Source organism: Cordyceps javanica, chromosome 5 (assembly GCF_051103115.1).
Source record: "Cordyceps javanica chromosome 5, complete sequence".
NCBI lineage: Eukaryota > Fungi > Ascomycota > Sordariomycetes > Hypocreales > Cordycipitaceae > Cordyceps > Cordyceps javanica.
The window spans coordinates 3,788,473-3,811,404 of record NC_139299.1 but is presented as its reverse complement, the minus strand read 5'-3'; the positions used below and the strand labels follow the sequence as shown (position 1 = coordinate 3,811,404).

General features: G+C 54.4%; 6 protein-coding genes across 6 annotated transcripts; 1 reads left to right on the top strand and 5 right to left on the bottom strand.

The window, feature by feature from the left end:
• Nucleotides 1-303: 303 nt before the first annotated feature.
• V2A60_008379 (BCS1 N terminal-domain-containing protein) lies at nt 304-2,346 on the bottom strand (the record flags this gene model as incomplete). Its single annotated transcript, XM_083259652.1, has 1 exon — nt 304-2,346. One exon carries the CDS (start codon nt 2,344-2,346, stop codon nt 304-306), a length of 2,043 nt encoding a protein of 680 aa, XP_083115778.1.
• A 3,943-nt stretch (nt 2,347-6,289) lies between these two features.
• V2A60_008378 (DUF3176 domain-containing protein) lies at nt 6,290-8,395 on the bottom strand (the record flags this gene model as incomplete). The annotated part of the gene is made up of 1 exon (XM_083259651.1): nt 6,290-8,395. The coding sequence occupies one exon, from the start codon at nt 8,393-8,395 to the stop codon at nt 6,290-6,292; it is 2,106 nt and encodes a 701-aa protein (XP_083115777.1).
• A 1,804-nt stretch (nt 8,396-10,199) lies between these two features.
• Nucleotides 10,200-11,484, bottom strand: V2A60_008377 (CRAL-TRIO domain-containing protein; the record flags this gene model as incomplete). Its single annotated transcript, XM_083259650.1, has 2 exons — nt 10,200-10,711; nt 10,821-11,484. 2 exons carry the CDS (start codon nt 11,482-11,484, stop codon nt 10,200-10,202), a joined length of 1,176 nt encoding a protein of 391 aa, XP_083115776.1.
• Nucleotides 11,485-13,104: 1,620 nt separating this feature from the next.
• V2A60_008376 (uncharacterized protein) lies at nt 13,105-14,041 on the top strand (the record flags this gene model as incomplete). The annotated part of the gene is made up of 2 exons (XM_083259649.1): nt 13,105-13,700; nt 13,825-14,041. 2 exons carry the CDS (start codon nt 13,105-13,107, stop codon nt 14,039-14,041), a joined length of 813 nt encoding a protein of 270 aa, XP_083115775.1.
• Nucleotides 14,042-14,475: 434 nt separating this feature from the next.
• On the bottom strand, nt 14,476-16,136 carry V2A60_008375 (uncharacterized protein; the record flags this gene model as incomplete). The annotated part of the gene is made up of 3 exons (XM_083259648.1): nt 14,476-15,361; nt 15,483-15,639; nt 15,761-16,136. The coding sequence occupies 3 exons, from the start codon at nt 16,134-16,136 to the stop codon at nt 14,476-14,478; spliced, it is 1,419 nt and encodes a 472-aa protein (XP_083115774.1).
• A 1,579-nt stretch (nt 16,137-17,715) lies between these two features.
• V2A60_008374 (Endonuclease/exonuclease/phosphatase) lies at nt 17,716-21,136 on the bottom strand (the record flags this gene model as incomplete). The annotated part of the gene is made up of 2 exons (XM_083259647.1): nt 17,716-21,045; nt 21,098-21,136. The coding sequence occupies 2 exons, from the start codon at nt 21,134-21,136 to the stop codon at nt 17,716-17,718; spliced, it is 3,369 nt and encodes a 1,122-aa protein (XP_083115773.1).
• Nucleotides 21,137-22,932: the final 1,796 nt, after the last annotated feature.

The window sequence follows — 22,932 nt, the reverse complement described above, 5'->3', positions numbered from 1 at the left end:
GCCCCACCATTCACACTGTAGCTCGCGCGTGATAATACATTATTCACACACTTGCACTTGATATGCTGCGCGGAAAGGCATAAAAAATGTTGAATTTTATTGTGAGTATGAATCATGAAAAAAAAAGGGGGAGATGAAACTGAATAACCCAAGTAAATCCTTTTGGCCCCAACAGGGGGCACGCAGTACGGCATAACTGCAGCCAAGGTACAAAGCAAACGAGAGAGAACGACACTAGTGCATCCCATCCATTCCCACTGGAAACCGTCAAGCCTTCACTCATCTACTCATATGATATCAAGTCTACTGCACCGTCACAATCTTTGACTTGGCCTCCTTCTGCTTCAGCGAGGCCTCCACCCACGCGTGCACCTCCTCCAGCGCCTTGCGCGGGCTCTTCTTCCGCTTGAGCAGGAAGCCTTGCACCTCTGCCGGCGAGAACTTGCCCTCGGGGATGCACCTGGCAAACTCGACCGCGATACCCTTGAGCTCGTCCCCCTTGACGTCGACCTCGTAGGCCAGGTTGGCCTGCTCGAGAAGCATGTCGCTCTGCTTTGGCGGCGGCGGCTTCTTGGCGGCGGCTGTGGCGCCCCCGTTGGCTAGTAGGCTGCTGCTGCTGCTGCTGCTGCTGTCCTGCTGCGCCTTCTTGGCCGCGCGCGGCGCCTCGTACATGCGCTCAAACAGCTCCTCCACCTGAAAGGCGCTGGCGTGCGAGAAGCCGACCTGGACGTCGACGCGGCCGGGCCGCACCAGGGCCTCGTCGAGGGACTCGGGCTTGTTCGTCGTCATGATGAGCACGCGGCCTTCGTGGGAGGCGACGCCGTCAATGGCGTTCAAGAGACCGGAGAGCGAGATGCCCTTTTTGGAACTGCGCTTCCTCTGGGTGTCGTTGCGTCCCCGGCGGCGCTTCTTTTTGGATTTCACTTCTTCCTCGCTGGAGGACGAGTCGCTGTCGCTGTCGCTGTCGCTGGATGACGAAGCATCATCTTTGGATGTGGATTCTTTCTTCTTATCTTTGGATTTTCCTTTTGCCTTTACTTTTTCCTTGTCACTGTTCTTTTCTTTTTCCTTTTCTTTTTCCTTTTCCTTTTCCTTTTCTTTATCCTTGCTTTCAGAGTCAGCGTCGGCTCCTTCACGGCGCAGGCCGGCGCTATCAATATCCTCGAGCAGGATGACACAACGGCGAGGCAGCTTTGTAAAGAGCACGGCGAGATCCTCCTCGGTTATGCTGGCGTCCTGAAGGCTGATGACGTAAATGTCGATTCCAAAGACGCCGGCGAGCGCAAAGGAGAAGCTCGTCTTGCCGGTCCCCGGCGGGCCGTGGAAGAGATAGCCACGACGCAGCGGGATACCGCGCGAGGCGTACCATCGCGGAGTGGCGGGGTGGAGATATTCGTTCACGTCAGCCAGGACGTCATGCTTCTCCTTGTTGTCCAGGACGACGGTGCGAATTGGGCGAACAGGTCGGCGGGCGACTTGCTGCCACATGTTGTAGTCGCGGCGCTGCTCCTTGGAGCGCGGCCGGAAGATGGTGGTTTTTTGCGCCATGTCCTTCCAGTACAACGCTTTCGAATCCGCCAGCAGCTGTTTGAGGGGCGCAATCGACCTGCCGTAGCAGGAAATGTGGATAGATTCGATATCCTTCATGGGACCCCATCCGCGGCTGTTGGCAAAGGCTTCTTTGTATCGATCCAGCCGGAAGTAGGTGCCTTTGTGCCAGAAGCTGGTTCGCCCCATGGCGGGGATGTAGCGAGGCGCCGAGGTGGCAGCTTGGTTGGAGAAGTTGAGATACTGGTTGCCTGAGCTGTCATCGTCGCCGCCATTGGTGAGAAACAAGGCCCTTCCTTCCTCCTCCTCATCCTCGTCGTCGTCGTCGTCGTCGTCCCAAGCGCTCCGGTAGACAGTCTGCGCCGTGAGCTGCCTGCTGCTCTTGATGGAGTGGTGCTTGGCCAGAAACTTCATCACGTAGTCGTAAATGTGGTCGTCCTCGCTGACGTGCATGGAGCACATGACGAAGCGCTCCACGATGGACTCGACATAGGCGTATGCTTGGCTGAGTATCTTTGAGAGGCCCCAAGCGAAACCGACCACGGTGAGGAGCAGGGACGGGTCGATGCCGAACTGTGTCCCCAGAAGCCTGTACACGAAAAGCAGCAGCTGTGACAGCGGCGAGGCGGATCCTGCCGTTGTCAGCAGCGTGTCCACGATTCCGTGAGGGAACGCGCCGGCGGTGTTGGTGGTGGCGGTGTTGTTGCCTGCCACCGCTGCTCTGCCATCTGTCGTGTTCTGCTGAAGCTGAAAGAGGGGGGAAAATTGCATCGAGAGGGACTCCATCATGGAAACCATCTTGGCCATGCCAGAGAGAAATGGCAGACTTGAACAGCTTCGTCGGATACAAGTCGATGCAGCTTGATACAGCTCGATAAAGCTCAGATGAGCGGTGGCCGGGCCGATGCGGAATGCCCCAGAAAAGTACGGAGTAAGTTACTGTATAGACAGATCCGATCCCCGCCCTGCAGACCCTTGTTCGCTCCTCTATCACTTACACCAAGTGATCAGAGATGTGACAAGAGTAGAGGAAGCGATTGCAGAACAGCAAAAGACTAGGTCCCTCTTTTCTTCTAAAAAAAAAAAAAAGAACAAGACAAGCAAGACAATGCCGGGTCATGCAGCAGACTTTAAAGGATGGGCGAGTTGCAGTGAATACTCGAGAGCTCGTGCTGGCACTTCCCAGCCAAGCGGCCGCATACGCTGTCGTGCCTCCTCCGCTCACAAGGCTGCAACGAATGTAAACGTCACACACGCTAGGGACGCTAGCCAGTAACTGGGTTGGGGAATCGGCGGGCGTGCACGCAGTGGCGATTTTTGTTTAAAAAAAAGAAGCAGCGACAAGCAAGCCGTGAAAAAGGGCCCGCGGTCAGTATATATGTATGTGCCGGGCAAGTGGGAGGCAGGGAGGTTACGTGGAAGTGGCGACGACCTCGGCTTGTGTCTTTTGGAGAGTGCAGAAGAAGGCATTGCACCAAATTTTCATCTCTTTGTGAATATTTATAATCAATTCTTTGACATTTACATGGATCGTCCTCACGAGGCCTCCCCGCTCTTGACATGGCCATCACAGTCGCACTCTGTTCAAAAGTCGAATAACAGGCGTCCAAAAAAAAAAAGAAAAGAAAAAAAAAAGAGAGAGAGAGAGAGACCCGGACCGGGCGTAACCTGGCAGTGCACACTAGTTACTGAGGTGCAGTTCCTCTGCCGTCAGCCTAAAGGCCACACAAAGGTGGTGATGGTCAGATGGCCAGCGACCTGCGGGTTTTGAGTATGCAAGCGTGCAGGTTGGTTGGTTGGTGGGCAAATTTGGGACCCAATCAAGCCACAGCTACTGCGTAGGTTACATGATTTTTGATCAAAGAGGGCGAGTTGGAAACTGTATGACTAGACGGACCCGTGTTACAGGGCCAACCATGTTCTCCCTGAATCTTGTCCACCTTTGCAGCAAAACTTGACCGTTCAGGCTGACAGGGTGGTTCCTTTCACTATTGTGTGGAGGCTGCGAGGTGCCGCGCCACGTCGGCCTGATGGCTCGAATAACACGGCATCCAGGTTGTTATGAATGAGTCACAGAGTACTCCATACTAGCTTCAACAAGGCGTCCGAAAAGGCAAATCCCTTTACTTGCCAAGTTGGCCGTCTTTTGAAAAAAAAAAAAAAAAAAAATTCGTTTGACAGAAAGCCTCCCCCTCCGCCACACCCTTTGTGAGGGGTGGTGGTTGCGAATGTGCCGTGATCCTGCGACACGGCCCGCCTCCCAAGGCACTAACTATAACTAGTTGGTTGAATGATATGGCTGTTTTCTCTAGGCGATCACGGGCAGAGGGTTGTGTTTAGGCTTCTGTATTTTTTTTAGCGTACTGGCGTATCAACGTGTGTCCCTGTGTGGGTGGATTCTCAAGTCTTTGTCGTGGTTGTCTAACCAGCCCGTGGCTGAGACTTGTGTTGTCAACGCAAGAAACAAAAAAAAAAGTTCAGGAATAACGGAGGGAACTTGGCGTGATCCTGTGCTGGGCTACTGAAGTCGATGTTATTAGTCAACTCGTTACACGGTGACCAGAGCGGTGGAAGCAGCGCACGCAGCCGACTTTTGGGCCGCAACGGTCACAAGGGACGGTTCAACGACACACAAACCGGAGCCCAGGACATCGGGACCCCTGCAGCGTTTTGAAAGCGGGGAGCCCTACACAACCTTCCGGCTGTTCGATTTCATCAGCCAAACATGCTTGCTTCGTGACGAGCTGGTCAGCCGCGGCACTCGTATCGTTGGGGGGACCAAGATTTTGTCTCTCTCACCGCTCCACCGTGAATGAATATACAAAGACCCATAGGTTCTGCTCAGAGACGTGATTTGCCAGCCGGAAACAAGGACTTTAACTGCCAACGCTTCTGCCTGGCCGCGGTTCCTCTTTTAAAACGGCACAAACTGTTACACAGCAGCCAAGACGTACCCGGCGGCGAGGTCCAGGCCAAGTAGCCAAGTTATCACAACCCCCCGCCCTGCATGTATGTGGGTTGTGAGAACACGACCTCCGTGAATGAGCTTTTCCGCCCTGATTGGCTGTCATCCTTTTAGGCTCGCATCCGTGGTTCAGCGCACCCGTGCAGGCTCAGCCTTCGAATCTAGCTGTGCCTGGCTCGACGCCCCAGGTTCTGCATTGGGATAACCACCCTGATCAAAGCCCGACAATCAAGCAAGAGGCATCGGTCGCATAAACGAAAATAGCTTACAGTGGCGACTGAAAAGATTCAACATCAAGTCGCTGTATCTAGGTAGTTCTTAGTAAGACAGTCAACAATGTTCAAGTTTATTCTTATCATAGATCAGGTCGCACACCGTAGCGAGCGGCTTGTTTGTCTTGATCCTTGCACTCGAGAAGATGCTTCAACAAGAAGAATACTGTACTCGTATAGAAGTGACGTAAGATTGACAAGTTGTGAGCTTCACGCTTGCATGTGTGGCAAGAGCTGTGGACAGTGATTCTACTTTGACCTATAGATGCTTCCCGTGGAGCTGCATCGTCAATCAATGAATGACAGATGGTCGCTCGTCATTTTTGTGCCTCCCCCCCCTCGGCCGGCAAGTAATCTAGGCCGTCGGCACAGACCTGTCCGATCAAGCTCGAGGCGAGAAGAGTGATGAGTTGAAGCTTCATTTTGAAAGGCCTGCGAAAGTTGGTGAGGTGGAGGTAGTTCTACCAGGGTTGTTGAGATATCTGTGCTGAAGAGTTGGTGTTGCAACCAGAGAAAGCGTAGACTTACATACTTTTTGGCTCTAATGTATCGCGGCAGTAAGAATATAGACTTGCAGTTCTTTCAAACCAACGAAATCCTGCGAGCCTTTACTCGGCCCGGCAGTTCAGGCTATCAACCCGTACCAAGAAATTGAGGCTTCGTGTGGGGATCGCCGTCCGCATCCGTTCACAAAGCTGGCGCGTTCGACCATGTCGTCGAATCCATTGAACAAGATCAAGGACTGATATATTCAAAACTAATTGCAATTTTAATTTTTTGTTATAACTAGTTGTTAGACATGTACGCCGTTGCCGTTGTAGGATAGATAACAAGCTGGTATGGTCGACTGTAGCTGCCGGGGTCGCTATTTGACTCTAACTATGCAATTCAATTTCGATGAACTAAATGGATTAAAATAGTCAGCTCCGAGAATGCACACCTGCAATTGAGGCTATTATACTTCAACTTTTTGTTATTGTGGTTTTCCGTTCCGAAGTGCACTGCAGCCAGAAAATAACACCTTTGTGAAGAAGCAATCGCACAAGCAATGGCACCCTATGGTCAATTTCAGCCCTATGTTTGAAATCCCCCAGAAACCGAATTCTGGCACGTACTGCAGTCGAGCTTCGGGCCAAAGACCTTTCTGCTCGGTAATCCCAGATCCTGCGGCGACTTGTTTTATTGGCGATGCAAACATCGGAGCGGCATCGTGCATCAGCCGAAGGCGCAGCCTGGTAGCAAGATCCCACAGCCTGCGGCGACTTTTTTCATTGGTCTTTCGGGCATCGCAGCGGCAGTTTTCGTCAAAAGAGGCAACAAGTAGCGCCTTACGATTTTCATCAGCCAGGACTAAGCCTTACAATGCTAAGTTGAAGGGTAGAGCGGTAGGCATGCCGCCCAGCGGCCATCGAACCAAGCCACTCTACATACAACGAAAGGCTAACAACCATAATAAGCTAGTCATCCGGTGTAATAGGGTACATTCTGATCATGTCCAAATACTTTATAAATTACCTCTAGTGTTCAAAGCAGAGGGCCGAATCCGTACCGGAGGCGAGTACGAACCTAGATCCTCGGACGAGCGTGTTGGGATTGAAACGAAAGCAGAACGGGTAGGGCTCTCGTCAACAACGTCCGTCTCAGACACAGGCAGGAGCTCAACGTCTTCAGCATTAGTCTCCAGGCTGATGCAGGTAGATTTGGCTGCTGTCTCGATTTGATCCAAATCTTGCTTCTGAGTGTTTAGTATGCGCTGATTTGGCGCTTCCTTGTCCGGCTGAATATCCAGACACAGCAGCGGCAGGAGACTTGACTTCCAAATGGGCACATGGTTTCTCAGCCTATGAGAGGAGATCAATGTCGCAAAGAAGACGATTGCAGTCAAGAAGCACAGAATGCTCGAATATAAGAGCCATTCCCAGTGAACCACCAAGCAAGCTGTTTTCTGCACAGCTGTGCCCTTGATCCGACCTTTCGACCCTTCGGGACGTGAGGCGTCTGAGGAGTAATTCAGTGGCCCAATTCCATCCATTCGAAGAAATACTGTAACTGATGCCGCAAGTTCCTCGAACAAGTGATTGTGATAGGCAAATGTCGTGTTGACTGGGTCAAACAGGTTGGCCAGCCAGAATTTGTCATCGCATTGAACGACACTGGTTTGTGCAGAAGACAATGTAGAACAGTGGCCATTAAAGAGCATCCTTTGTAGCCACTGCGAAATGGAAGTTGCGTAATAGGGGCCAACAGAATAGACGCAGTATGATGGTACTTCCACAGTCTGGTTGTCAATCGTTAGTGTCCTGAATGTTCGATCATTGGGTTGACTCTTTAGCGACGAAAAGTTTGCGGCGGTGTATGCTTTGCCGTTGACCAGACACGGACTCTTGGCCAAGAGACGATCATGGTACGCAAAGTCTTGCGGCTCGTCTTGCACGACGATGGGGACAAGAGTTGTCGAAACCACCTTTTCCGTAAGTTCGCTTCGCTGAACTGCAGGTTCAATATCCTGCCTGCAAAAGTACATGATGCAGAGGGCGGCATTGGGCCGAGAGAGATTCCCCGTCTGGTCAACGTATGGAGACAAGCTTAGCATGGTGATGTTGGCTACCGACGAACCTGAAATTTGCAAGAGGTCAGGCGGGATAGTCACGTTGTATGCTGGCCCTACCGCCAGTTTTGTGCCGTTTTGGAAGCCCTTGCTGTGAAATACCTCAAGAGGGCCCATGAAATAGCTGTCGAAGCTACCTGAGTGCTGGCGGCGTGTTATTTGCGTTGAAACGTCGACGCACCTGCTGCACATGGCCAACGTCGAGTGTGTGACTCCGTTTGTGACGGGGAACGTGCAGTTGCCTGTATCGCATTCGAATTGCAGCTTGGTGTTTTTCCTCCCAGGCTCGGTGAGGCTGGTCAGAAACGCGCTCTGAAGGCCTTTTCCCGGCTCCCAGAGTCCAGCCCCCGTGCGAAAATAGCCATCCTTTCCGGGTAGATTCTGCGCATATGGCAGCGAAGCCTCGCCGAAGCTTCCTGGTTTGTCGCATATGACGGTTGCAACCGCCTGCTGCACAAATGGGCCAATGGCGACGGAGAATATGATGACAATGACGGACAGAAGGGGGACGAATGATTGCGAAAACCGCTGTGCAAGAAGCTTGATGATCAAGAGCGCGCCAAAAAGGCCACGGCTGGCTTGATCAAATGTCTGCAAGTCATCGATTGGGCGTGGACCGCCGTGCAGCCATGTCCATTTGGCCTGCCCCATGATTGAAGCCAGGACGGCAAGCAAGCAAGCTCTGAGGACAGTGCTCAGAATCGACAGCAGTGTATTGACGGAAAGCCCATACGGCCAGTCCGGCACCGGGCGGTGATTGTAGCGCCACAGAATGACATGGATGACGAGCACGGCAGCCGCGGCGAGGAAAAAGCAGATGAGTTCCAATACCCAATATTTGAATAATGAAGGATTTTTTTGGGCTTTGGCTTTTGGATTACTCTCGTCATCATCATGAATTGCGATAAGTTGCGATTGGGCGCGACGGCCTGCAATTGCAGCGCAGACTTGAGACAATATGCGACGGACGAGCCCGAAGCTTGGGCGAGGCGGCGGCGGCATGTGGACAGAGTCGAAGAGTATTGGGGCTAGTGTTTTTGAGTTGATAATAAGGTTGCTGACTAGAAGAAAAGATTCTCAGATGCTCAGAGAAATGATGGAGTGTATTTATGCAACCACTTCATTTCAATTATTGAATCAGATGACGAGAGCTGCATAGTTTGCTTCAGCAGCCAGCCACACACACCAAAATACATTAACTATAGCAGCTATAACACACCACAAGGACATATTTCCTGGCTAGTGGATGCGTCGTACAACACTCAGACGGAGACGACAAGGGATGCCCTCCCTCTCTGGTGGTCTATGCTTCAAAACACCGACATTCAGTACGCGCGGGCTTGAAACGGCACTGGTGATCCGTCGTCGCCATTCTCCTATTATAAACCCTTTTTAGTACAGCACGGATACTGGTTGCCTTTTTTCCAGTTTTCTTTCTTGCAGCTTTAGAACGCCCCGGTCGCATTCCACATGCGCGCGTCGTGTGGCTGCATTACCAGTATCAACCCTGAACGACCAGGCTTGTCAGTAGCGGCTTTTGTGTATGGCCAGAAGGTCTGGCGAATCAGCGTGTCAAAATGCCGAAGCTGGCTAGGGGGTTTATTAATCCCGGCAGTAATCAGCAGACGAATCACGCCTCGACTCTATCCACCATCTCGTCTGGCGCTCTGTCCGGAGGTTTAATATCCATGAATCGCATGGCAGGGCAGATTCTCGGGTCGGCAGGACTCGGTGAGGCGGCTGGGAAGCAGACGGCAGGGCTGGGAAGTCCGCTTCGTTCTGTCCAGCTCCATTAGCCCCTATTCTGTTGTTCCTTTTCTCCTTCTGCGTACAGTGAGTGGTCGCTTCGCTCAATTGTCCGCCGCTGTTGCCTTGAGGCCTGCCGTGTCTCAGGCGACAGAATTGCACGATGCAACCGTCGGATGACGGGCTGCATACAGCCAGTATACGAGCTCAGACTGAATACGAAAGATCAAATGCGGCGATGCGATGCAAAGAGGGCTCAGAACTTGCACATTCAACTGCCATTGGTGGTGGGAGATGACCCAGCATTCAAAGACGCCCCCATGGGGAGATGAGAGCTTGCAGGCGCCTAGATCCGGACCCCCGAACCAAGCGGCTGTGATCTGGCTGTTAAAGTGTCACTGATCGCAGAACCCCCGTTCTATGCTGTAGGTACGGATACGGAGCAGTGGTTATAAAAAGCTCCGGAGTATTTAATAACAACGACCAGGCTGACGCTGTGGCCTGCCTACAAGTCAGGCCGCGCAACTCTAATTTAGCCCCTACAAAATAATTCATCCCTTCTTTTTATCAGCACATATACGACTCGTTGCAGCACTCGGAAACCCTATTTGAACTCGGCTTCGCAGTGACGGGTAACGCTGGTCTTGACTCGATTGATGCCAAGTCGCAAATGCTTAGGGTTAAATCTGAAAACCTTGACGCCTGACACAGAGAAGAGAGACGCCGCCTCTGTTGGCGAGGTGGCGCTGAACCTGATGCAGAAGGACGCCGGGGAGGACGGCGCATGGGATTCGAGAGGGCCTCTGATGTCAACCTGAAGCAGGATACAAACCTCGAGCAGTCCAGCTGGCATAGCTCAGGCGGTGCAAAGAAACATTTTGCCGTTTCAGAAATATAAATGTCGAGATGGAAGTGTAATTGATGAATCTATGTGCGGTTTGTGTGAGGTCTAAATGGGTTTCCCGAGTTGTATAAAATAAAAACAGCAGAGGATGCTTTTTTGTTTGCAAGCCTCTTCCCCCCCTTCCCCACGCCTCCCTTTCTCGTGGCACGACCACGCCTACGCCGTCACGGCAGCCTCCTGAAGCTTCTTCTCCTCGGCAGCAGCAACGGGCGCCTCCGCCTTTTCGCCCGCCAGTGTCGTCGCAGCCATCTTTTCCTCCAACACGTCGTCGTTGTCGGCGTTGACACCGCCGCTGGCGGCGTCTGCGCCTGCGCCTGCGTCTGCGTCTGCGTCTGCGTCTGCGTCTGCGTCTGCGTCTTGGTAGGTGAAACCCGAGACGCTGATGTCGGTGCCGCCGGCGAGGTAGTCCTCGGACTCGCCGACGAGGCGGCCGGCGGCTACCCAGCGGGCGGTGCGGGCGTCGCGGCGGCGGCGGCAGAGGTCGTTGAGGGCGGGCCAGTAGGTGTCGTGGTCGTAGTCAAAGTCCATCTGGCCGGCCCAGTCGTCGCTCCAGAGCTGCTCGGGGGGCACGTACTGCTTCATGTCCTCGTTGAACTTGAGCTTGTCGCGGGTGACGGGGTCGATGAAGGGGGTGATGATTTTGAAGAAGCCCCATACGATCCAGGGGACTGGGGGGTTTTTTTAGTGTTAGTCTTGGTTTTGTCGGTCTTTTGGTTTTCTTCTCCTTCTTCTCCTTCTTCTGTTTTCTATTCTTTTGCTTTTTTTTTTTTCACATACCGTTTATGATGAGCGCCCGGCCCAGACGCTCCGGGTAGTGGTTCTGCAGAATGTGCAGGACCTCGCGGGCCGTCGACACGGGCACGCTCGTGTTCTGCCTCTTCTTGCTGGGCTTAAAGTTGATCATGAGGCTGAGCTGCTCGACCCCGGCGGGCATCAGGTCCGTCACGCGCTCGACCATGTAGAAGAGGTGGTGGATCTGGCGCGGGCTCGCGTCCGTGTTCTGGCGGCCCGGGTTGAGGTACTGGCAGGGCCGGCCGAGGCGGTCGTAGCCGACGACGATTTGCTTGCCCGTCTCCTGCTCCGGGGAGATGTAGTCGGCCGAGAAGTCGTCGAGGCCGTACTCGCGGCGCCAGGCCAGCGTCGCGCGCGCCCGCTTGGCGGCCTCGTCGACGTGCCACTTGGTCGCGCGCAGGTAGCGCAGCAGGCACTCGCGCGTCAGCCAGGCGCGCTCGCGGTCCGTCAGGGGTCCCGACTTGTCCTTCTCCTTGTCGCCGCACGTCACGTCGGTCCAGGACCTGGCCTGCGCCAGCAGCGACTCATACTTGGCCTGCTGGTCGGCGGTGAGGGCGGCGCGCGGCGGCGGTTTGCTGTCCGGCGTGGGAGCCAGGATCGGCGTCCTTCTCGGAGAGGACGCACCGGCCTTGTCGTCTTGGGAGCTCATCGTGGCAGAATCCCCCCTTTGTTGGTGAAAATACCGGCTCAATGGGAGTGTTGCTGGTAAGAAGAAAGCTCGTCGTCTCTCCTGGAAGCCCTGCCCCCCTGGGTGGCCGTATTCGTTAATAAGTTGGGGCGGGGCGTCGCTGAATCTGGTCAATCTCGACCGAGGGCGCAGCGGCTTTCGAATTCGTTGCAAGACAGTGTCACTTGCCGCAGATGCAGAGACCGAAAATGGTACTCTGAGCTGGTCCTCTATTTCCCTTTACTTTTTATTTTTTTTGCTTCCCTGGACGTGGCGTTGGGTGAAGCCAGTCTTGCAGTGCTGTTTATCACTGATAGCACCCAGAATGGCGGGACCCAGTCTCAGTGCCGCCCGGTAGGCGCAGCCAGCGTATTCGTACACGCATCCGAGCTCGACTTGCCGCCAGCGAAGGGACCAAGTAAAGACTTGTTGCTGAAAAAAAAATGAGAGAAAAAGAAAAGAAGCACAGGCTGATGGACGGTTCCCTACTTGTCCTCTTATCTTGTCGCAATGAATAATGGAAATACTCGAGTCTCTCCGGCAAGTGAGCCGGATGCAATGAAACGCAACGCAAGCAGGGACTCGCTGCTTATCAGTGGGTTCCCACTGACGAAAAAAAGGGAAAAAAGAACGGAGAAAAAAAAAAGAAAAAAACAAAAAAAAGAGGAATCTACGACGTAAATGATTAATAAAGACGTGCATATTCCTACGAATTACAGAGTACTTGAGGATGGTCAAGGAACCATACTGGCATGCATTCATTGTTCCACCTGCTTGCCTTGTTGCACATGCCCATCTCACTTCCATCTCACTGGCTCGCTCGCTCGCTCGCATATCGCCGATGCCTCTCATGTTTCCATTCAAACCCCGTGCGATCTACTCCGTACCAGTAGCGGCCCCAAAAAAACCCGTGACGCCGATCCCCGGTTCAAGTAGGCGGCGCGCGCGAGCGCACCAACAACGCCTCACCCGCCCTCCCGTTGCCGGCTCGCCGGAAAAAAAAAGCATCAGCAGCTCCCCAATTGCATGCGCCGCCGCCGCCGCCTCATCTCGCCCGCAGCTTGAGGCTCATGGGCGTGGCCAACCATTTCTTTTCCCCCTCCCCCCCTTCCCCCTCCTCTCTCTCTCTCTCTCTTTTCCCCAATATCTGACGTGGGCCGGCGTAAAAAAACCCACTTCGGCGCCATGTTCCCGTCAACTAGCATCGCCAAGATGCTTGCAGTCCAAGTTGTCTTATAGGCTCCCCGTAACTTCTTTTTTGCCAGCCATCACGGACCCCCTTCAACCCTCAACCCCTCTCTTCCCCCTTCTTCTGCTGAGCAAAGACTGAGGTAGTAGTGCCCCCGTAAGCCGGCACTTGTGCAAGTCCTGCTCGTTTTTTTCTCCCATGTAAGCAGAGAGGTTACATCCTCCTTGGGTCCCCTTGTAAGCTCGGAGGTCGGCAGCACTAGTTGTCTAGGTACTGGTATAATACCCGTTATCCGGTTACCTTTTTTTTTTTTTTTTTTTACTTTTTTCTTTTTGCGTGTTTTTGTTGCTTCCCGCATCTCCGTCTTTTTTTTTCTTTTTGCATGAGCTTAACAAGACATCCAAGAAAAAAAAATGACGGCAGATAGAAAGATTGTCCTCATCACCGGCGCGGCCGCTGGCATCGGCCTCGAAGCCGTCAAGGCCATGGCCGCCTCGCAGCAAGCCAGCTACGAGATCCTCCTATCCGCCCGCAAGCTCGCCCAGGCGCAGGCCGCGGCCGAGCAGGTTGCGCGCGACCTGCCCCCCTGCACGCCGTCCGCGCTCACGCCCTTGGAGATTGACGTCTCGTCCGACCGGTCCGTCGAGGACGCTGCCGAGCTCATCCGCAGCCGATACGGACGCATCGATGTTCTCGTCAACAATGCCGGTCTCCTGCCAGACTTTGCCGTCGCCGGCGGCGAGATGTCCCTGCGCGACGGCTGGGCCAGGGCCTGGGACGTCAACGTCACGAGCTCCCACGTCATGACGCACACCTTTGCGCCGCTCCTCCTGCGCTCCGCCGACCCCCGGCTGCTCTTCATCACCAGCAGCACCTCGACCCTCCTCGGCACCGAGAACCCGGACCTGCCCACCAACAAGCCCTCCAACAAGGGTTGGCCCAAGACGCCCATGCGCACCATGGTGCCCTCGTACCGCGCCTCCAAGGCCGGCTTGAACATGATGATGCGGTAACTATGCCTTTCCGCTCTTTCCCTTTTATTTTCCCTTATTGCTTTTTTTTGGGGGGGGTTTTCCGCCTGTTCCAAAAGATCAAGTGTCGGCTCGCTAACAACGTCTCTTTCTCTCCCCCAGAGAATGGCACCGCATGCTCAAAGACGACGGCGTCAAGACCTGGGCCGTCTCGCCCGGCTTCCTGGCCACGCGCCTCGGCGGCGACCAGGACGCCAACAAGAAGATGGGCGCCGGCGACCCCGCCCTCGGCGGACGCTTCATCAAGGACGTCGTCGAGGGGACGAGGGATGCCGACGCCGGCAAAGTCATCACCCGCGACGGCATCCAACCCTGGTGAAGAGCGAACCTATCCATCCACCTGCGTGAGATTGAAAAACCCCCAAAGGCTGTATATAACGACATGATGGCCCTCCCGAGACGGAATTTGAAAAAAAGAAAGAAGAAAGAAGAAGGAGGAAGAAAGGAAGAGAAAGGAGGCTATACAATTTAGTCGACATCTACAAGAACATAATCAACACATCAAATCAAAGACCGTATATATGAAGCATTATTTCTTAATTTCGTAAAGAGAATCAAAAAAATCTAAAGAGAAAGGTGGTGGCTCGGGCTACCACCTTTCTTGGTATCATTCATTGCTTGCTTGCATGGCCATGTTTGGCACAGTCTATAAGCGACAAAAAAAGGCCCAGTATATGACACGCAACAAATCTCACAAGACTTTGTCACACGACGGGGCAGCGTAATACTCTCTCTCTCTTTCTCTTTCTCTTCTTACGGAAGCTCAGCCCGGATGTGCATCGACTCCCTCGTCACCGCCGTCCCCGGCACCTCGACCGGCGCACCGCCGCCGCCGCCGCCGCCGACACCAACCCCTCCCCCTACAGCACTGCTGCCCAGCGCCCCAGGCGGCAGACCCGTGTCCGGTACCTCGACGACGCCCTCTAGCGGCGGCGGCACGGGCGACAGGCTGGACACGGCGCCGGTGCCGGCGTGGCTGCCCGTCATGCTCGCGCTCGACACCGAGTAGGCGAGGTGCTCGTTGGGCGAGCCCGTGCCCTCGCGGTCCGACGTCACCGTCGGCGCGTAGCCGCCGCCTCCACCGGCCATCATCATGTTCCGGTCCTGCGTCGTCGTCGTCGTCGTCGTTGTCGAGTCCGCGCCCACCGAGCCAGCAACGGCCTTGCGTCGCGGCACCGCCTCGTACGCGGCAACATGCTCAGCACCGCCTCCTCCGCCGCCGCCGTACGTGGTGGCTACCGGCGCCTTCTTCTCGCCGTCGTGGTGCTGGTCCCCCCCGGGCTCGACCCACGAGTCGTCGCCCTGCCGGCGGGCCGCTGCAGCCGCAGCCGCAGCCGCGGCCGTCCGCTCCTCCCGTCCCCGCCGTCGCTGCCGCATGACGTACCAGGCAAACAGAGCAATGACAAGCAGCGCGACAAGCCCTCCGATGACGCCGCCGACAATGGCACCAGTATTGTTCTTGCTGCTCCCGCCGCCGCCGCTGCTGGAGGTGCTGGTGGCGGCACTGGCCGGGTCCGTGGGGAGGAGCGTACCGGTGCCGGCCTTGTCGGTGCAGGCAAACATGGAGTACGTCTCCTGCTTGCCGGCGGTCGAGGTTGAGATGAGCCACGTGTAGCATGCCGGGGCCGATGTGTGGCGGCTGTTTTTTTTTTTTGGTGTTTAAACCTCGTCAGCTCGCCCAAATAAACACGCCGGAATGTATGTCCCAGCACACATATATGTACATATATATATATGCCACTTTTGGAATGAAAACTCACCAGCACAGCGTCCCACCATTATCATCCGAGTCGCACTTGTTTGGCCGCGCGACGCACGCTTTCGGAATCTTCTTGCACCTGTCCCCCGAGCAGCAACCCGCCACGCCGTTGCTGTACTGGCACGAGGCCCTCGAGTCGGCGCATGCATAAAAGCCGCCTTAAGGAAGAAGAGGAAAATTCTCGCGAGTCAGCTTTCTTTGAAGACTTTCTTCCAGACTACTACTTTCCCATAACAGGAAGTTCTGTGACACAGAAAAAAAAAACTATAGGATACTCACCTCCAGACTTGTCCCAGCCGCAGGTGTTGGAGGGTCTGGGACCCGAACCCGAACCCGAACCTGCCGTGCCCGTCGCCGTGGTGGCCGAGCCACGCGTGATTCTGCCCGACCGTTCATCGTCGTCGTCGTCGTCATCGTCGTCGTCGTCACGGGGAAAGAGGCCAGCGCGCGGCACACGCAGCGCGGGCGTCGGTCGGAGGGTGAAGCCCGCCACGACGGACGGCGGCGGCAACGTCTGAGTAGCGGCGGCAACGGCAACGGCGGCGGCCGTCGGTGTCCAGGCCATTTCGTCTCCGTACGCGCTGGCGGCGGCGGCGGCGGCGGCGGCGGTCGTGGCCAGGCCAGCCGTCGCCGCGGCGAGTGTGGTGTACTTCATGTGCAGCTTGCGTCGAGAGGTCCCCGTAAATTTGGGGGCCCCAAATCTGTGTGGTGGCGCGAACTAGAGGAGTAAAAGTAGTGTGGACGAACGGGTGAGTCTTGACAACGCAAGATCCGGGGATAGAGCAAGAATTAGCAAAAAAAAAAGAGTAAAACAACAATCAGGGCCCTCTTCAGCAAGAGGAACGAGATTACAGAGTTGGTGAGGGCCTCTAGGGGTTTTATTAGACATGAACATCCACAACCGTGACAACGTCCCCCGGCCACACAAAAGGTAAAACCAAGGGCCCCCGGAGCCAAGCAAGGTGCCCGGTCATCAACCCTGGCTTTTCTCTACTCATTAGTGCTGATGATCGCATCTTGGCGGCTCTCGCTGGCGATACAGAGTCTGGCTGGCTGGCCCCAAGGAACCTAGAAATGGACGCCGCCCACAAAGGTAAATGATATGCCAATAAGCTAACAAAAGGAACCATACGGACCGCAGATAGCAAGGGGGCCAAGAGCATGGTAATCCTTTTGCCCCCCCCCCCCCCACAGCCATCACCACATCCAGTGTTGATACATGCCCATTCGGGAGGAGGCACCAGGGCAGGGTAGGGGGGCGGTATTCTTGCGTTGTACTCGGTACGCTCTGCGACGGCACGGTCCTGCTACTCAGTAATCAATCAGTCAAGTCTTTGCCCCCCGAGAAGCCTTTGGAAACAAGAAATGTCGGCAACATAATCTTGAAACGTCCCCCCCATTCTCTTCATCCGATCCCCGCGCCCGCCCGCGCGTATCCGTCGCCCCCCGTTCATCAACGGCCAACCTTTTTGCCAGTAACCGTTAAGAACCGACAAGACGAAACCCTCACACATTCAATTCTTCATTCCTTGCCCTCGTAGTAGCTCGTCGCCGCCCCCCCCCCTCAAATCTAAAAACAAAGTCTATGTATTAATAGCAGCGCTAACGCAGACGGTGAGGAGGCGTGGGTCAGAATATTACTGTCCTGCTCCCCTCTCCTGCTTTGCACCGCCCACCTCGGTGATGTAACCTCGCGCCGCCATTTCACAGCACCTGGGCGACTTCCGGGCTGCTGTGTGGCTGGGGTTTCGTCCCCAGCCAGTTAGACACAAACCATCTCACTTCCGCATCATGCATTGTGATATTTTAAAACCAGTTGGGGTATTCTTGGGCTGACACAGCCTTGCACAAGTCCGACTATGCCCGAACTGTGAGGAACTTGCCAGCTTCCCTCCCCCGCGTTGCGTCAGACGTCGGCAAAGATCAATGTGCAAAGTCTAGTGCAATGCGCTATTTGTATTCTATACCCCCAAGTCTGAATCGCTGTAAAATGTCTATCGATATATGCTGCCGTAAAAAAAATTGTTTCCTCTGTCCAAATGTTGCCGCACATTGCCTCCGTACTGAGTATTCAAATCCTTCTGTGGGGTTTCTGGTCTATCTTCTGCTTCTAGCGGCTCTATTTTGAATAAACAGCATACTCGTAGGCTCATCAAACCCGCAGGTAACTACCAAGTAATGGAGCCTGGGCAGAGTGTTAGCGCCATTCCTGTTGCCATCAAGAGACCCGCTACTTACTTGACTTGGTCGAGATGTTTCTGGCGCACGTCTTCAAATGCGTCGTACGCCTCCATATTGACCTGCGCCCGCTTGCGTTCATCGACATTCTTCACATGCAGCCTGAAACGCCCGCTCACCGGCCGGTGGTCGCTGACTTTGATCTCGTGTCGCCCGTAATCTAGCTGCTCAATCTTGCCGTTGGCCCTGTACAGCAGCCGATCGCACCACGCTGGACTGCGCCGCTTCTCACTGGTATCGTACCGGTCCGTTCCGACGTCGTACTTGTATGTAGGCGCAAAGTTGAGCGGCATTTCCTCAAACGCGCGAAGTCGAAAGGCGGGGTTCTTTCGCCGCGAGACGAGCAGCTGGTCGCGCTCGCGCAGCTTGGACAGCTTACCCTGCTGTACAGCCTTGACGACTGTGTCGCGCGACATGGTGTCGATTCTGTAGTTCAAGTCGCCGTTGATGACGCAAATCTCGTGGTCCACGATAAGGGCACCGTCGCCCCCACCGCGGTAGTAGTCTTGGCGAGCGGCCGTGTCACGTTCCGTGGAAAACAGATTGGCCTCTAGGATGGCAGCAATGTCATTGTGACGCGAGCTGGTTTGTGTCTGACCAGCAGCCAAATGACAGTTGACGAAGCACAGAGAGCTGTCGTCCACCTGGAATCGGACAGCGATGGCACCCTTGTTCCCATGCAGACCCCCCATGCCGCGTTTGACCTCGGCGCTTTGCAAGTTGCGAATACGCCCCTGCAGCGAAGACTTGACAAAAATGCACGTAAAGAGACCGACCAGAGGAGCATTGAACAGAAGCTGGTATAGGTGGCCTTGCGGCGCATAATCATCCAACGTTTTGAGCAAAAAGTCTCGCCAATCACGGTACCGGTGGCTCATATTTTCATTGTCCGAGCTGTCCTTCTTTTTCGACTTCAGGAAGCGTTTGGCCGTGGCCGTCTTGTCTTCCAGATCCACCAGCTCCTGGAAGCCAAATACCAGAATATCTGGAGAGCCGCTTGTCTGCACAAACTCCTGGAAGAAGCCCGAGTCTCCGTCCGAGTATCGTAAGCTGTGGGGTGTCGAAGCTCCGGCGTTCCATGTCATGACCATCAGCGACAACTCATCGAACCGGCAGTACTGCGTCTCCTTGGACTTGAGCGTTGCTTCTAGCTGATCTTCCTGTAGCAGGCCGTCCCAAAACTTAACCATGCCGTCATTGCCGATAGATACCACTTGTGACCGCTCTATGCGATATGGCGCAGTAATGTCCGTTTTGAGCTGATGGATGCCGGAATCGTGTGCTTGCCATTCCTTCTTGGCCAGCCAAGGTTGCTTCCTTGTATCGTATATGCTGACTTTGCCCGTTGAGTAGCCAACCCACAAGTCATCGCCTACCGCCGCCATTGTGTTGATCTTCCAGCCACTAACATGAAGAACCTTTTGGCATGAGTAGTCACTTGTTGAGTAAATGCTTACTTTTCCGTCAACGTGACCAAAGAAAACCTTTCCAGGATGAGCCTCCATGGTTGTCCCAGAGGTAATGTCAGCTGTGCCCTCTGTGACGAGAGGTTTGGTTAAAACTTGAAATGTGGTGGACCCGTCCAGCGACGGCTCAAAGACCCGAATGACTTTGCCTGTGGCATACCACAATTGGCTATCTGCGACTAGGGAAAAGGTATGACCCTTGGGTATTTTATAGCTTTGGGTCGGGTTCTTGTTTAGATTGGGAATACCATCGTCGTCCGGACCCCAAATGTGTAGGCCGCCAGACTCATCCAACGTCCAAATCTCATTCAGATATCGGTATGCCGTAATGATTTCGTATCGTCCATGAGCACCTGGCTTATTACAGACGATGCGACTGGTGGCGACATCAACTTCCATCATGTCGCCAGAATTCATGCCTATCCAGATTCGAGTACCCTCGGTGTCGGGATCCGCGCCAGGTTTGAATATAACAGCAGTAGCTTTGACGCCTTCGGTGTGCGCGAGGCTCATCAACTGCTCGCCGTCCAACGTGTTCCAGCCACGTGTAAAGCTGCCGCTGCTGCACACAACGTCACCACACACGTCGAATCGCCTTGGCTCATACCGCGTCTGAATTTCACAGCAGCCCTTCTTCACATATGGTGGTCTGCGATTGACGCATGCAATGTTTGGTAAGCTGGACTCCTCGGCAGACCCTTTGGGCTCGGGTGAGGTTGATGCGGGATAGTCGGCCCTGTCCGAGCTCTTGCCCTCCATAGTCTTGGACCTATTTCGAGTTGGAGGGGGAAGAAACTGCTGCGTCGACAAGGAATGGGATTGGGAAGCAGGCAGAGGGTCTCGTTTAGGCGGCGACTGCTGCGCCGGTACTCGTGCCGGACGAGGGGGCGGTGCCATGTCGCGAGTGGCGACGACCGTCTTGGTGGAAGCTTCTTGGGTAGAGCGGCGTACTGGTAACGGCGGTGGGGCTTCATCCTCATCTGGGGGACCTTGCACTTCTCTCAGAAAATTTCCTACCCCATTGCTAAATTCTCGTCTCTTGTCAGCCACGCTGTGGTGTACAGGCGGAGGTTGAAGCCCGAGGGCGTTGTGATGCTGCCTGGGTGCCGCATTGTTGGCGGCTGGGCGGGGCCGCGAGGGTAGCATCGGAGGAGACTCATCTTCCGACTCGGAGCTCGAGGAAGGGGGGCTGGTAAAGGGTGAAGGGCCAGTTGTTGATGTGCTTTTCGGGAGAGACTCTTGCCGCTCTGGAAATGCCGCCGCTTGAGAGAAGACTGCGCTCGATCGCTTTTCCGAGCGACCAGTAGTCGCGGGTGTCAAAGTACGGGCTTCCTTCTCGCGGCGAGGGTCTGCGGATCGTCTAGGTGGAGGAGGCGAGGGTGGTTTGGAACCGGCCAGGCGAGGCGACCGTGGAGGGGGAAGGCCGTGTATGGGTGTAAGTGGTCGACTGGATGCAGCGCTGGAGGGTCTTGAGGGGGCGAGAGGATGCGAAACGGCGGTTGAGGGGTCTACAAAAGGCGATTGGTCACCGCGTAGAGGTTGATGTCGGGTTTCCTGGGGCGGCGACTGAGGTGGTTGCACGGTGACGGGTGGAGGGATGACGACGGACTCGTCCAGAGCTGGGCGCACATGCTGGGGGGGCAGACTGGTGTTGCTCAAGGGCTTCGGTTTGACAGGAGGCTTTTCTTTGGGCGTCGGCTTTTTCGTCGGGGTGACTGGTGGAACTGCTGCTTCGGCTGTCGTCTTGAAACTTCGGAGGCGCTCAGGCTTGGGGGCAGGCGATCGTGGAACGGTCGAGTTGGACTGAGTAGGAGCGTGATTCATGCTCTCAAAACGCGCGAGCAGGGACGAGACCGGTTTCTGGCAACATGTTAGCCATCTGCAGAGTGTCTGACAAGACCAAAGTACCCACGATGGAAGAGCCATCTGTCTTGTCGGGGAGCGGTTCCATTGTGAGCGATTGAGACGGGCCGCGGCTGTGGGGTAGAAGCTCAGCGTCCCCCAGCAGAAAAGGCACGTCCGGGGCGTTGCGAGAGCATCAAGAGATTTGAGCAAGATTCCGACAAGTCGTGATGCGGTCACGCCAGGCGAGAGGCGGATGGGGTCGGTGGGCGAGGGAGAAAATGTGGTGGTGGTCGAATACGAAAGAGACAGATCGAGAAGACGAGGTGGGAGGGAGCGAGGTGGAAACGTCCAAGTGCGCTCTGCGTCAGAAGGGGGAGGCGAGGGAGAAGAATGATTTGTACTGAGTAGAAGCGCAGATTGGCGTGTTTGGCAGGAACGTCAAAGGCGTGGGATAGAGTCAGGGTTCATGGCAATTTTAATGTGGCACAACAGAGGCGTGTCGAGGTGATTGCGTGTCTTTGAGACAGAGAAGTCATGGGCGGTTGCCACAGAAAAGTGAAGCCCCACGGAGGGAGGCTGCGGCTAGGCCAGCAGGCAAAGTACCCGCAGGTACTACGAGTACTTGGGTGGCGGTCATAGCAGGTCAGGGAAAAGGGATGATCAAACAGAATTCGCCTTTTTTTGGGGAAGTGTGTATCGTTATCTCACGGTGTACTATCACTTCTATTTGTCATTTCTATCATGAGCAAAGTTTTTTGTTTCTTGGAGGTTTAAGTAATAAATGAAGTGAATCTCATATGCAAGGTGTTTGTTGTTACTGGTGCCTGTAGGTGCCTACCTACCTAAGTACTAAGTAGGCCTGCTCATAAACTCAGGCAGCCTAGCGCTGCAGGCGGGGCGTGGAATAGCGGGCTGGCGGCGGGTTCTGCAGTGGATGACAGCTCCAAGTTAATACGAGGCTTGTCTCAGCGACTAGCACTGTCTAGCCGCAGCAACGTAGCGGCAACATGTACAGTGCATTTTGTTGTTCCTGCATACAGTGCCTGGCCTCCACTACTAGGGAGACAGCCGATACGGAGCCCCCAATTCATGGTATTTTTAGCGATTGTTGAGGCAGGGTATACAGGCATCCAGGCTACTTGGAGGTAGGATACGTCGACTTTGAATTATCTTGGGCAAGTTATCACAGGTACGTAAGCAAGTTCTTACACTACTCGTAGATACGAAGTATCCGCGCTGCCAGGTACTTACTTACCGACTTCTGAAATGGTACCAGGCGAGGTACTTGAGTACTGACCTAAGTAGTAAGTAGTACGGAGTAGTCTGTACTTACTTAGGTACTTACCAATTATTAGTTGCAACGGTCTTTCAGGTAGCACCCTTGCCGATCATCACAGCGCTACTCGTATTGTATACAGCAGCTCTCATAGCAGAAGACTTCTTTTTCTTTGTTCTCTCTTCTCTTCTTCTTCTCTTTTCTGCCCTCATACCACTAAATGGACACTTGATTTTTTTTTTCCCCACCCAACTACATACATTGTCAAACAAGCGTTCAGTTATGCCACAACCCGAGTACCGAACTAGTACCCAGCTACCTATACACTTCAGTGGGTATCGTCAAGTCAAGTTGAAAACACCCCTGTTTGCCATACAAGTTGATCATTACCACAAGCACAGTCATAGAAAATTATTATGGAATACGGATACAAAGTGCAGTATACATCTTTGAAGAGTTTGTTATATCTAGTGTATATTGAAAGAACAAAAAAAGCCCAAAGTAGATGAAATAAAACCAAACTTTCAACGGTGTGTTTCTTGGTGGCAAGTTGGGCTTAGCCAACCATCCGATACCCACTGTAGCTCAGGTAGCTACTTTCCCTCGCCTTACATGCCTTGCATCAC